This window comes from Xenopus tropicalis, chromosome 5, assembly GCF_000004195.4.
Source record: "Xenopus tropicalis strain Nigerian chromosome 5, UCB_Xtro_10.0, whole genome shotgun sequence".
NCBI lineage: Eukaryota > Metazoa > Chordata > Amphibia > Anura > Pipidae > Xenopus > Xenopus tropicalis.
Genome location: NC_030681.2, coordinates 74,094,096 through 74,109,623, shown reverse-complemented (window position 1 = coordinate 74,109,623; position 15,528 = coordinate 74,094,096). Strand labels below are relative to the sequence as shown.

The 15,528-nt window shown below is 39.4% G+C and overlaps 1 protein-coding gene across 1 annotated transcript in view; it reads left to right on the top strand.

Moving 5' to 3' along the window:
• Positions 1-1,550: 1,550 nt before the first annotated feature.
• The window catches only part of slc35f1 (solute carrier family 35 member F1), a 202,905-nt gene continuing 188,927 nt past the window's right edge, over positions 1,551-15,528 (top strand). The window contains 1 exon segment of the mRNA XM_018094310.2: positions 1,551-2,146. Within this exon segment, the coding sequence (XP_017949799.2) occupies positions 2,037-2,146 (110 nt within the window). The 5' untranslated portion in view covers positions 1,551-2,036.

Here is a 15,528-nt window from a genome sequence, read left to right as displayed (position 1 = left end):
TTAAGCAATAAAAAATATATAAGACCCCATCCCGCCTCATTTGTGCCACTAAAGCGAACAATATCAGATCTCAGGACAGGATTAATAGATACAACAGCCTCCCTTAGGGTGAAAACACTTGTTGTGGCTACTAATATAGACAATGCTGATCATTGTTTCTGCATGTGTTTTAGCAGAGGCAGTTCTCAGTATTGCATATGGCAGGATATTTTCTGGAGTTTACTGTAGTAGCCTTGAAAAAGTAGCTGCTACTAGTGTGTCTTCACCCTTACACCTCTCATATTCCCCAGCAGCAGGCCTGGACTGAGATTTAACATAGGCCCTATCATTTCAAGCAAACAGAGGAACTCAACCAGCCCAATAAATAGTTACTGTCTATGGAATCTTAATGCAGCCCATCTGGCATTTGCCAGAATCCACAGATTGCCAGTCCAGGCCTGCCCAGCAATTCCTTTACCTGCTACCTGCTCCCTACTCCCTGATTCTTCAGGCTACAGCACTCTACACGCTTGCCACATCCTGTTCCGTTCCCCCTAGGGCAGGGCCGGAACTAGGGGTAGGCAGTAGAGGCACCCGCCTAGGGAACAACCATTGGGGGGCACCAGGCAAGAACCTCTCCTGCCTACACCTGGCCTGCGCTCCCTTCTCTTCCCCCCGCCGGTTGTCATTATGCTGTGGGAGGAATGACCGGATTGCCTAGGATGCCGGTTGGCTTGGCCTGCCCCTGCCCTAGGGTTAGGCAGTGATCTTTTTGCTTTACCTAGGGGTACTGTTACATTTCTAAGCAATTAATTTAAATGTGTAAAAATGATAATAAGAAATTTAATAGTATCTCTATTGAAAGAAAAATATTTATTTAGGGATTGCTTTATTATATAGGTAAATATCCAACTTTACTTTTTGACTAGTTGAAGTTAAAAAAAAATAGATAATCCAGTATTAGTGAATTTGTGCCGTAAGGGCTGTGACACACAGGGAGATTAGTCGCCACGCAACAAATCTTCCTTGTCGCATGCAACTAATGTCATCCCACCGGCTAGAATGGCATAAGCAGCGGCGCAATTTGCCAAAATCGTCAAAGTTTTCTCTCAAGGCAACTTCAAAAAATAGCGCCACTGCGTATGCCATGCCACCGGCGATTTACATTCTAGCTGGTGGAATGGCATATCGGGGAGATTAGTCGCTCACGACAAGGAAGATTTGTCGACTAATCTCCCTGTGTGTCACAGCCCTAAGACTCCTGTTTAACTGATAAACTGCTGAAATACAAGGGGTTTTGGGGATGATGTTGCAGGGAGAGGATGAAACAGGCCAGAGGAACAGGGAGCAAGTAAAATGAACGCAGAATGGAGAATTCAGGATGGAAGGAGTAGGGAGCAGAAAGGAGAAAGTATCCTGCAGCCCGAAACAAGCACTTATAAGAAGCAGCAGGTAGAATGCTGCAGCAGGATGGAGGGAAGCAGCCAGAGAGCAGGACAGAGTGAGGCGCTGGGAGGGAGTAGGGGGAAGGATGGAGGGGAGGTGGGCGGAGAGAGTAGGCAGCAAGACGGAGGGAGGAGGAGGACGGAGTAGGACAGAGAAAGTGTGCTGCAGCCCTAAACAATCGCTTACACATAGGGGCATCAGTCAGAGCATAACTGGCGAGGCGCGATAAAAAATGTTTTAGTAAGAGAGATTTTGGACTGGTGAGCGAGCAGAACACTGTCTTTTTGCACACATATATTCTAAAATGGACACTGTGGCCACTCCGTGCATTGCCCATTCCATGCTGCAGAATTAGGAGCAGACTGGTGGTACAGGAGAGCGGAGCAGTGCATAGAGTAGGGGCATCCCTGGCAGTGCGGTGACACCTAAGCCACTTGTTCTGCTCTGGAGCCACTACCTGTAGCTTTCACTCTACCTCGCCATTCCCATCGGTCTCTTGCCCTTACCTTCCCTGGCGTTGGATCTGTGTGCCCTCTCAGTGCCCTGGGCTGCCGGGCTCCTTACCTGCTGGAGTTGGAACATGTACCGTGCTTTCTAAAAGCGGAGACGCAATGATTCCTGAGCAGACAAACCATGTTGTATCCACCATCGAGAACCTGCCGGCTGAGAGCATCTCTGCTAGCCCCGGCCCCCTGCACAGGATGAGGAATGTATTTAGCAGGTGAGCCCCGGGGCCACACGGCTTTTACCTACATCCCTAGGGGAACTTTTTATTCTATATATGTGTATGTTGCAGATATGGGGGTAGCGGGGAATTGATATTATTGTGGTAGTGCTGTTAGCCGCCTTGTTCTTTTTGTGGAAACGTGCCTTAGAACTCTTTGCCTTTACCCCAAGGAAACAAGATCAATATATTAAAGCAATGTCTAAAAAATCTATAAAAAGTGCATAATACCTGTATTACATTAAAGTGTTCTAGTGCTGAAATTGTAACATTAAAATTCCTACATTATAATACCAATCTGACAATGCTATCAATGTATAAAATCAACATTACCAGTACATTCAGTTTATGAAATAAATAGTGCACTTATTGTACCTCACCAGTGAATTTAAAAAATAATGCAATAGATTAGGATCTAGTTTCTAAAAATCCCCTGATATCTTAGGTTTGGGTACAGTCCATCCTGTAAACAATAAATCAATACAATAACTTACAAATATCAAATCATGTCTGTAAACTGCATTAAATCTAATTTTTAAGGATATCAATGAGTTCATTTTAAAAACCCATTTGTATTGCTTTTTATGCTTATAACATAAGGAGTTGGTTTACTAAGTCGCCTACTAGTGATCTATTAACAACTTGATCAATAGGCACACACCTGAAAGCCACTCGATCTGGATCATGATGGAATCTGCAAAATGCTTTACAACTGGTTGCTGAGCTATATGATGTTTTCCCTCTGAATCCACTGCTGCTTTTATGACTGCTCTGTGCATTCTAATCCTTTCTTTCAATTGTCACATAGTTTTGCCACTGTATGTTAGCCCATATGGGCACTTGATGGATCATGTGTCCATAGTGGACACACACGTAAGTCTGCTTACTGTTTTATTTTTTGCAAGTGTAATGGTGTGTAAAGTGTGTTCCCTGTATGAGACTACTACACATCACACAATCCTTACACCTGTAAACTCCTGAATGTGGACTCAAAAAATGTTTAGCTGGAGATGCAATATATACTGTAATTTTATAGGGTCAGAGGGGCTCGTTGTCCTTTTAAAATCTTGTACTTAAAACCTAACGTTGGGTTTTGGGGACAAATGAGTTTAAACTGGCATCCGTTTAAATCATATCCCAATGTTTTCAATACTGTTTATTTTAATTTATCACTGTGTGGATTGTTCTCGCTTACATAATAAATGTCATTATTTATCAATTCCACTTTGTGTCTTTTTTGTTGAGTCATTAGGGATAAATTGATCTTAATTAATACTCCCAGTTAATATCATCTGTAATTAATCTGACCAACCTTTCTCTAAAAATTTGTCCCCCATTTTCTCAAGATTTTACATCTTTTTTGGGGGGTCACTATCAATGCGCAATCAAATAACATTTGAGATTTGGGAAGGGAATTGCGCAAATGGATGGTGATTTATATAGTGAATAACATACCACCTATTGTAAAATATAAGTAAATAATAAGCCACCTCGGAGATCCATGACCATATAAAGGAATGAGGCCAAAGGCTAAGTGCTTTTATACAGGTTATAGAACTCTGAGGTGACTTCTAAATATCCTCCACAATAGAGGGCACATTTTTATTTTAATACACACGTTACAGTCATGTGACTTGTCATGTGACTTGTGAGAAATGACATCACAAATCACTTGCTATAACTGATGGCATCATCAAGCACCCTTTGTAAGAATATAATTTATAGCAGTGCTGCCCACAGCCCTCCCTGTGTGGCCCATCTGGCTGCTGTGACTGCTTAAAATGGTATCAGTACTGAGATTTACTGTCCCCTGCATTGTTCATATCCTAGACTAAGACTGCAAACCTCTGCACAGTTCACACCTGTAAGACCTCAGACCGTAGGTACCCACATTGTTCACCTGTTCACACCTTAGACAGACAATGTGCTGCAGTACAATCTGTTCATCTTGGATGGGTCATGATCAGTTACTTGAATAATCATATGTTTCCTTGTCTCCTTCCTGTCTCTGCCTGCCCTGCCCTACTTCGCCAGTGTGTGCCATACTCTGTCTGCCCTATGCTGCCTGTGTGTTCCATACTCTGCCTGCCCAACCCTGCCAGTGTGTGCAATACTCTGCCTGCCCCATGCCACCTGTGTCTGCCCTACCCTGCCAGTGGTGCCATAGTCTGTCTACCCTATGCTGCCTGTGTGTTCCATAATCTGCCTGCCCTACTTTGCCTGTGTGTGCCATACTCTGCCTGTGTGTGCCATACTCTGTCTGCCCTATGCTGCATGTTGGAGGAGTTTGTTGGAGTTTGTTCTGGGAGTTCATTAGCATTTGGAAATAGTTGTTAGCTGTAAGGTGTTTAATTATGTTTTGGGGGTTGCTGTGCTATTCACAGGGGAGGAGAAGGCATATTGATTTATTAATATGACATAATAATCCTCTTTCATATGAGTGAAGGGGGATATTGCTTTAGTGAGCACCAATAACTTGTATTTTTTTAGGGTGTGGTTGATTTACAGGATATTCATGGCTCTTGTGTATTATAATGCAATAATATGTTTTTGTTAGTAGGCTTTAAATATAGACAGGTTTGTAATCGCTCAGACTCTTTGTATACAGTAATGTCTAAAATTATTCTTCTATGTATCATCAGGCAGGCTATATTGATCATTGGAAGTAGATTTAAACATAATTTTTGTGCAGCAGGACTAGATGGAGGCAAATGATCCAAGTAATGTTTATCTCTGTTTATGTGATTAAAATATGCTTAAAATCTTGCCAGTTTGCCATGATTGGTAGTGTTGAACCATACTCTGCCTACCCTATGCTGCCTGTGGAAGGTGACCTGGCAGGGGTTTGTTGTGGGAGTTTGTTAGCAGTTGGAAATAGCCATTAAATGGTCCCTAAGGTGTGTCATTATATGCTGGGGGTTGCTGTGCTATCCACAGGGGAGGAGGAGGCATATGGATTTAAGGGTGTGTCTTAATATGACATAATATAATTCTTTAACATATGAATGATGGTTGATGTCCCTGCAGCGACCATTGTGATAAAATGGGTGTGGTTTGAAGTGGGTGTGGTTTAAAATGGGGGAGTGGGCAAACTGGCTTCCATTAGCGGCCCTCCACCATGTATGTGAGAGAAATGGACAGCACTGGATTACATCAATAAAATACATACCACACATTTGTTAACAAGACAAGTGATAATACAAGGAAGTGGATACACTTGCTAAAATGAGAATTGATGTAGTTTATTGATGTAATTAATTGATTTTAAATGAATTAGCAATACTGAACAAAATCTGTACCATTTGTTGATCTTTTCTATAAAGAGGTTTTCTTCTGGTAATATCGTTGTGTTATTGTGTGAATATTTATTTTGTGTGCAAGCCCGCTTTATGAATAAATGCCTTTTGTTCTTTGTGGTACAAATTTATATAAATTCCTACACATTGGGGATCATTTATAAACACTGGGGAAATTTACACATGGTCAGTAACCCATAGCAATCAATCAATGACTTTCTTTTTGCAGGCAGCTGCAGGTTCAGCAATGAAAGCAAAGATTTGATTGGTTGCAAAGGGTTACTGCCCAGGTGCAAATTTGCCCAGTGTTTAGAAATGAACCCCACTGAGTAAGCAGAACAAGGTATTGGAATACAATATACCTTTTAAAGAAATACATTCACCAGAGAAGCTATGTTATCTTTCATCATTTGTTCTTTCTTTGTTGTGTTTGCATTTTTCTAATGTACCAAAATAATAAGAAAGTAAACGTGAAGATCAACTATCTCTTTAAGAACCTTAGTGTCCCTGAATCCCAACATTGCCCTCCTTTGTCCATAATTCTTTATCAGCTTAGCCAATCTTTCTTTGGAGTTCTCCTATTTCATTTAGGGCTCTGGCACACGGGGAGATTAGTCCCTTATCTCTCCGAACTACCATCCCACCGGCGAAAATGTAAGTCGCCGGTGGGATGGCACACGCTGCGCAGGCGATTTGCCTACTGCTAAGTGCCATATAACAATGTACCATAATGCTATAAGTAGCCTACATGTTTCAGTCTCAGCTACCGTGGGCGACTAACTCCTCAAAAAGCCTTTCCACCGGTAATAGAGGGAATCGCCGGTGGAAAGGCTTTTGCATCACTTCGGATTTCATCAGCATAGATAAAAGACGATGATAAGACACACTACTCACTCCCTTTTATAGCCCCTCCCACCTGATTGACACTGAGGAGCACTTGCTTCCAGAACTGATATATGGCAGAGTTGCTCATTAATTTATTCCAAATTAAGTCATTTAATATGGAATATGTTTAATAATGGAACCAAACACCTTGGATAATTCAAATATATTTCATGAACAAAAACAAAATATGTTTGTGGGACGGTTGCAGTAATAACTTGTGGAGTAAAGACAACATTATAACTCCAGTTGTGAGTAACTGATATGCAAGGCAAGTAAGTGAGAGCCATGCATGCTCGTGTTGTGTAAAGTCGTTGTGTGTATATGTGGGGACTACTGCAGTCTAACTGTAGCTTGATTCTTTCCCAGAAATAAAAGGGTAATTGTTGAAGTCTTTGAGAGATTCCCATTTATTCTTTAGAAGGAACATGGGCTACCAGTGATTAATGAACTGTCCATTCTGAATGTGCTTTTCTCTGTAACATTAAAATAGGAAATAGAACAAGTATATGGCTAAAAGAGTCCTGACAAATGGGTCTCATCTGTACACTGACGTGGTGACATGTGTCCTTGGAGTTTCCGCCTGCCTTTCCCAAACCAATGAATGAAATCACTTAGATTAGGGATGTCAAACTTGCAGCGCTTAAGCTGTGAACTACAAGACTGAAGATGCTGGGAATTGTAGTTTTCAGCCTCAATTATAATGGCCTGGTTTAAATTTTCTTTCTGAAATCCAAAATCTTATCTTAGATAATAGACTTTGATACACTGTCAGGGTCAAAGGCAGAATAGTAGAGAAAATGGTATGTTGTGTCTCTACTGTATGTAAATGTGTATGTTGTATATGTAATGTAAAGGTTGTCGCTGGGGTATAACAAATGTGGGAGACCCTATGGCTTGTGCAGAGGTCAGGTGTATTAAGGGCCCAGTGGGAATCTGACTGGTGGCCAAATGTTGTGAAATGGATGGAATGGGTTGCCCTAAATTATATTTCTTTGGGGTCGATAATTTGTAAATACATCACTGGCTGTCACAAAGAATTTACACTATGTTTTAGTGGAGAAGAGTGTTTTTTTGTTTTAAGCTGCATACATTTCTAAAAAGTCAGTGTAGTGGCACATTACAAATGTACAAGTGGCATGATTATATGTCTGTTAAGTGCTCTTGTACATTTCAGCATTTCATACTGATTTTCAGTTATCTTTTAGAATATTTTTATATGACTCTCCAAGACAATTTTCTAAAAGTGGGGAATCAAAAAGCATCTTTGTTTTTATGGAAACACTGTAACTATACAATGGCTGATATCATTTTTTGACAGTTTTTCTCCTTTAAAGGATTTAGCATAATTGCAATTCTATATATGCTTTCATTAGAATATATGCCTACTCTGGATCAAGATTTATGTGGTATTCAGAACCATGGGGATTTTGTAACGGCACATGCAAAATTTGCTGTTACCCAGAAAGCTATCGTAACCAGTCAGGTGCTTGCTTAGGCCAAGCTCTGTTTTGACCTTGTGCCCTGAAACTATGACCTTCTTACTCAGTGTCATCTAGAGGACATGGCCACCATCATAATGCGAAGACAGTGTTGGTGGATTAGACATGTACTAAGTTGTAACAACCAACCACCAACATTGTCCTTCAGTGGACACCTGATAGGAAGCAAAAAGAGGTCAGCCTAAAGTCGCCTATGGCGACATACAGTTAAGGCAGAACTTAAGAACTTGAATCAAACAAGGGCCCAGTCACAAATTGTCCAAATATAGACAAAAGTAGAAATCTTTTCTTGCCTTACACACCAGTGGTCATAATAAGCGATATTATGGCCACAATCCTCCCTTTGTATGCATCCCTTTTTGAAGGGTCATTCTCTTGTTTTTTTGGTATGCCATAAAGGGACTTTAGGGAGGTATACCATCAGCCATCTAGAATATGGTCTCTTTTGTTCCCAGCAAAATTCAAGTTTTATGTAGTGTAAGTAATCATCTTATTGTGTATAGTAAATGAGCAATTCTATTAGTTCCTTAGGTCTAATGCCACTGGCATTCTTAGATCCCTGCATTTGCATATGCAACCACAACACCTTAATTTTGCAAGTATACCATATCCTGTCTAAATAGTAGGAATGAACTTCAGCTGGATTAAAGGAAAAGCACAAACAGCAGCCAAATACATTCAGGGTCTAGTGATAGGGCTTTCCCATTGTTTTAATAGGCTCTGCATTTCTCACACAATCAAGGTTCAGTGGACAGATACAGATGCACAATTTATTTGGATATTTCTGTCAATAATTCTTTGAAAAGAAAAGCAGAATTATTATTCACCTTAGTATCACATTCAATATTATTAAAATCAGTTGCTGCCTTTTTCACCTTTGAGAAATAACAAATATAGTCTGGAGTGCTTAGATAATATATACAGCCTGCTTAAAAAGATGAAACAAGTTGCCTGTTTAAGAGTCCCTACAGAAATGTGCAAAGCTTTTCAGAAAAAAGATGAGCATTCCTCTGATGAATCAGTGACCTTATTAGTCTCTAGCTGCAAGTCATACACACCAGAGACCAGTAAAAGGAGACAGAGTGACAAAGATCTTCTGTTGGCAACGTTGGCGTTTGGCCTAACCTTGAAGCTTTCATTAATGCTGTGCTGTTCTTTCATTAGAATCTCTTTCCTATATTCTATTTTCATGTACTTCTAGAGCACAGTAGGTTTTGTCACCCAAGCCATGTCCAGCTTAGTGTGTGGAAGACAAAATACTCAGAATTGCCCCTTTTGTTTAAATGGCAAATGCCTTGACATTTGAGGGTTGTCACCAAACCGATGGTCATATGCTGTGTGAGCTGCAGATTATTGAGGTGACCACTCTGTCGCCTCATGCTCCATTGCCCGTACACTTTCCATTAAGAGCAATCAGCATTCCTTCAGAGTACTTCCTTTGATTTCCATCCAATGTTCCTTCTTAAGAGAGCCACACACATTTACCTGCCATCCATGGTATAAACACCAATATGCAATCAGTGACAAGGAGTGAGCACCTCATTAAAAATAAATCTAATTCTTCTAGAAAAGTATGCTCAATCAAGCTTAGCATTAGTAAAATAGTGACTGTACTCTGAGCCATTGTTTCTTCTGTATTTAAATATTTGGTCCTGTAGAGAAATGTAAAGACATATCATGTTTGCATGCCTGGAAATGAAGATAGAGATGGAAATGAAGCACCAGCCAGTAATGCATGTAAGCCAAGAAGCAGTGTTGTGGATATCATGTAAAATCCTTTAATTGTATTATGTGCTAAAGTTTTAAGAGGTTATAGGGTGATCATCTGATGATTTGTTGAACGGACAATATACAGTAATGTAATAACCAATTATGGTATTTTGTGGTTTCATTATTTGCCCTAAAAGCCTTATATATATTTATATTTATAAATCTGTTAAACCACACATATTGCAAAGGCCCCTTATTCGGAAAACACCATGTCTCAAGGTTTCTGTATAATATATCTCACACCTCTACTTTACAGACTTTGGGGGTAATTTAACATGTATGTCACTATTTTCAATCTATATTTTACTGCTGTTACACTTTTGTTACTATTAGCATTCATAATAGCATTTATGTTAGTAAGTTAACAATGAGTGTTGCAGTGTCAAGCCACACAGAATGTAGGAAGTCCTACTGTATACATCATCTGCCAGCTAAATGTATTCCGATGATATCTTTTATATAAAGCAAATTGTCATATAAATGATTTGTAGTGGAAATATAAAGATATATCAGGTGCAAGAAATTACAAAAAATGACCTTAAAATCTGCTCACTGGTGGTCAGTCTTCTGTGTGGCTTTGAGGAAGGTAGCCATTGTCAGGCGTTATGGAGAGTAATGACTGTATGCTGCCTGTTCTTTTTGGCTTCTTTGTATATAGCAAGGGAACAAGTGTGGTTTGGTTAGAGATTTGCCTTTGTGTTCTGTCGATGTGATGTTCAGCTGCACTGGGAAAGCTTTTGTTATATTCTTATCCTTTGTGAAACCAACTGGGATAGACGATTTACTAAGCAACGAGATAACAATAGTTGGAATCTAAAGAACTCATTGATAAATACTCAGGATAGAATGCAAGGCGGCTCTTTTGTATGGGAAGCCCATTGGCGTGCTTTTTGTGGCTATTATATATCACTTTTAAGGAATTTGTGTTAAACTAATGAAGGCTGGTTTTCAAAAGCTAAAATGTAACCTTCATTTTTAAAAAACTGACACAAATATATTTCAGTATAATGTATTACTAAATATATGCCATAATAAATGACATTATCAGGCAAAATAGCCATTGTTAACTTTCATTTGATTTTTGTGTATATCTGGCTTATTTTATCTGACTGCATTTTGGCAATTCTTGTCACCACTGTACGTGCGTCACACTCTCTTATGTCTCTGGCTGCAGCACTAAGCAGCCTGCCTATTGATTAAGCTTTGTAAAATGATATTTGTGTATTCTACATCTTTATTTTATACTACCTGAAACATCGAAAAGACATCCAAGCCAATGGAAAAATTCAGGTGGTAAGTAAATTCTGGTGGAAGTAGATGTGTAAAAAAAATCATAATAAGGATTGAATGACAGAATTTTAAACAGCGCTAGATGATTGCATAAAATCATTACAGAGCTTGATAAATTAAACAACAATGCCTCGCATTTAGATGCCAATATTTGGTGTATTTGATTTGCCATTAAGACTGTAGCTGTCAGGCTGGGCACAGGCAAGGGTCAGTGCAGAGTTTCCATAGACTGAAGCATGAGTGTAAAGAGTACATCCAGGCAGCCTATGATATCTTTGCCCTGCACCCAAACCTAGCATAAAATTTGCTAGAGAGATAAATAAATTATTACAAGCATATTTTTGTGACAAAACAGGAAGATGTTATTGCTTTAAGAAATATAAACCTGAAAATAGGGAAAAACATTACCATAGTGTAATAAAGAGAAAAAAGCCCTTGATTACACTGCTGTATGTTTATATTCACATTATGCAGAACATTACATCTTTGCTTTTTATACTCTTTTTAATACTTTCTCTTTCACGTAGCTCTACACTATGAGCAGCCCAGCTGGTGTAGTACAAAAAAGTAAAGTACTTTAGGAGCAGTTTTTAAACCATTTATCCAAGGACTATTGTTTCTATTGTGAGAGCAAACATATAAAGCATTTAGAAAATCTTTCACAATTTCTCGTGCTTTTTTTCTGGTTGGGGCACTTTCCCCAGTAACTTAAAAAAGGTCACATTGTCATTTTTAGAGATTAAATGTGCCCTCTAAGAAGAGTTATTTATGTCACAGCTGCCGGTGAAATGGGTATTCAGATGTTTTTCTCGTGATTTACTTTAGACAGATTGATTCTAATAAAATAAAAGATGTTTATTACTATAATTTTCTTCTTTATGGTATGACAGAAAGTGATTTGCTGGTTTCTGTACAAAGCAACTGTAGTTGCAACTAAATTTGTTCCTGATGGGTGATTTTGTCATTGAGTAATTATTGACTGGAAGATAATGTCTGTTGTTAGTAGAATCTCAACTGCTGCATTGTATAAGTGTCCCAGTGCCCATACATTTTATTCATGCGGATGCAGGAAAACTAAACCCTTCACTGCATCCCCATTTTTATATATATGCCCCCTCCTACTCCCCAGCTGCATCAGTTTCTGTCCCTTGCCTCCTCCTCTCACCAGCTGTGTTTCTGCCGAGTAGCACCAAAGTGTTGGCAGTGGTCATCTTTGGCCATATCACATTCTATTCCTGGCTACCTGTCATGAATGTGTGAGCACTGGGATCTGCTATAATGTAAACAATGGTTGTTTCATCTCACTCACATATCATCTCATTTCATATCTCCTTTGTCGGAATGTTAATGACATGCTTCAATGAGACCAAAATCATAAAGCAGTTAAAGGGGAAAGAAAGGTCTATGTAATGCTTACAGTAATGCTGCTCTGAGTCCTCTGTCAAAAGAAACACAGCCCATCTTTCCTTCTATTCCATACAAGTTCTTCAGTATCAGATTTTCTTCTCTCAGCTCAAACCTCCGGGGCTCAGGCTTGAACGTGCTCAGCTTGCTCCTCTCTCCCTCACCCCCTCTCTGCTCCCTACCCCCCTCCCTTCTTTGCTGTACTGAGCCCAGAGCACAGAGATGCAGGAAGACCAAGCTAAAATGTCAGCTGCTTTCTTAAACAAACACAGAGAACTTCTAAGGCTGTTTACTCAGGTATGGTAAAGCATGCTACAGAATAAATATAGCATTCCAGCTTGTCCTATTGTGGCTAATCTATTGGGAAGAAACTGCATCAGTAGTTTCCTTCTCCTTTAAGGGCAGATGGTAAAAGTTAAACCAATGAAATAACTTTTATAAACAAAGAAATTTAAATTGAGCATGCAATTATTGGATGTTAGAATTAGATCCGCTGTACAGCAGCAATACATTTGAGTAAAAAAATGAGCAAATGTGTACAGCATTTTTTTGTGTGGAAAACATTCGAAACACTGTATCTTCCTTATTAAAGACATACTGATCAATACATTGCTCCCTTCCATCTCACAGCTCTCTGCTTGGTGCTGATAACTTATTTCTTATTTATTGCTTTAACTTTCTAGTCCATAGGGCCTATTTACTAATGCAACTTCTAGTGTGCCTGAGCTAAGATAGACAAAAGGCAGTAAGTCAACTATTCATCAAAGGTACATGTGTGAAAAAACACTTTAGACACTTCTGCATTGTTGCAATGAAAATGGGGTATCTGTTGGTGCAAGGGAACCCTAAAGCTACCACAACCATTAACGTGATCATAGTTCCAGGGTTCATATAGCGGGCTCTGTCAACAGGTAGAACAGACTTGCGCCTAAAATATCTCAGGTTAATGCCATTTTAACACTAGTGACTCCTTCCCTACTACATATTTTCGATGTCTGAATAAAGCTGCATTGTGTTTACCTTTTAACTTATTTTGAAAGCATACTGTACCTGGATCTTTCTTGGTGTATTCCTTGATTTATGTCTATAGTACCCCTTTTTAGAGGGGGAGCATGGATGGTGCAATTTGCAGTTTTAAACAGTATAGTTTCATTGGAATTGTTTCATTTTACATTACCGAGCTTTTGTGAACTAAGCCAAATATGCAAATAGTTAAGGCTCTCTTAATGAACATTTTAGAAAAACAAGCAGAATTAAATAGGGTAATCATGGGAGCTCATTTTTAAAACCCATAGCCAGCTCTATGCTCTATAACATAACAAAGTGGTGCTCATTGACACTAAGCAGATTTGGTGCATTCCAGCATTCTACTGATCATTGTTAATTGCTGCATAGTTGCTATTTTTCACAGGTAGAAAGCAGTTAAAAGTCCCATAGGTAGGAAACCAGCCTTTCTATTCAAAGAAAAAAGACACTTAAAGGAGAAGGAAAGGCTAAGTCACTTGGGGTGCCAAAATGTTAGGCACCCCCAAGTGACTTAAATCACTTACCTTGTACCCCGGGCTGTTGCCCCTGTTAGGAGAAAACCGCACCAGCCCAGGGTACCTGTAGCGGGCTCTTCCTTCTTCCTGCATTTCTTCTGCGGCAAATTCCCTGGGCCGGAGCATGAGCATTAGAGTGAAAAGCCGACTTTGTTGTCATGGAGGGCGTGTTTAGTAATCTGAGTTTAGAACAACTGAGCATGCCCACAAGCCAACAGCCAAAGCAAATTCCTGAGGGGGGGGGCTGAGTGGGTTACAAGAGGAGAAGGAAATCAAGGTGATTAAGGGGATGTTGCAGCCTTACTATTAAACTCTGGACAGCCAGTGTGGCAGGTATTGAAAGATTTCAAAGAGGCTGTTCCCTGACTAAATTTTTGTGTGTGGTGTTTACATGTCCTTTTATATGCAAAATGGATAATTGGATTTATTATTGGACATGTCTTCTGTTCAACATATTGACAAAATACTTAATTTAAGAAAGCTGTACCTGTTTCTCAACAGCCCTCCTTTTTCGACTCCAATATCCCCTTAATAAAGGGATATGTCCCATATCAGTACCAACTTAAAACATTTATTCCACCATTAACCTCTGTCCTAGATAAGATATCAGTGGTTTTCAAACAGATATGAATCACAGCTGCATCCCCTTTCTCTGTATAAATACATGCAATTCATTGTTTAGTGGGGTGATTTTTAGAAATCAGTTAAATTAACCTGTTTGTGGCTCCACTTTTTAGGGCCGTGGCAGATGAGGAGATTAGTGGCCGCGCAACAAATCTCCTTTGTCGCGGACGACTAATCTCCCCGAAATGCCATCCCACTGGCTAGAATGTAAATCGCCGGTGGGATGGCATACACAGTGCCGAAATCGCAGAAGTTTCCTCTCAAGGCAACTTCGGCGATTCCGGCAAATTGCTGCACCGCGTGTGCCATCCCACCGGTAATTTACATTCTAGCGTGTGGGATGGCATTTCGAGGAGATTAGTCGCCCACGACAGGGGAGATTTTTCACGTGCGACTAATCGCCCTGTCTATTACGGCCTTTAAATTCAGGTATGGAATCCATTATCCAGATTACAGGAGGGTAATCTCCCATAGACTCAATCAAATAATTCATAATTTTGAAAATGATTTCCTTTTTCTTTGTAATAACTAAAAGTACTTGTACTTGATTCCAACTAAGATTAATTCTTATTGAAAGCAAATCAGTCCTCTTGGGTTTAATTAACATTAAAATGATTTTATAGTAGACTTAAGATATGGAGATCCAAATTAGGGAAAGGCCTCTTATCTGGAAAGCCCCAAGTCCTGAGCATTCTAGATAAAATAACCCATACCTATATTAAAAATAACACTGCAACATGTGTATACAGTACATTTAAATATTATGTACTCTTTCTCTGTGCTTTGGAGTGAGGATAAGAAGGAATAAGTTATTCCTCTTTCTAACAGACATATAATGATTATAAAGTAAAATACTGATCCTGTGTACATTTTTTAGATCTTCCTTTAGCAGAAAATGAAGCCCTAAAAACCCCTAGCTGCTTTCATCTATGGCAGCAGTGATATGTCCTATCCATGCCTTTAATAGGATCATTGGTGATTATACAATATAATCTTTTTATCAGTTTCGTAACTTACCTTGTGTGCATCCAGTTTAAAAAAAAGTGATTCTTTTTTATTTGGAGAATTCA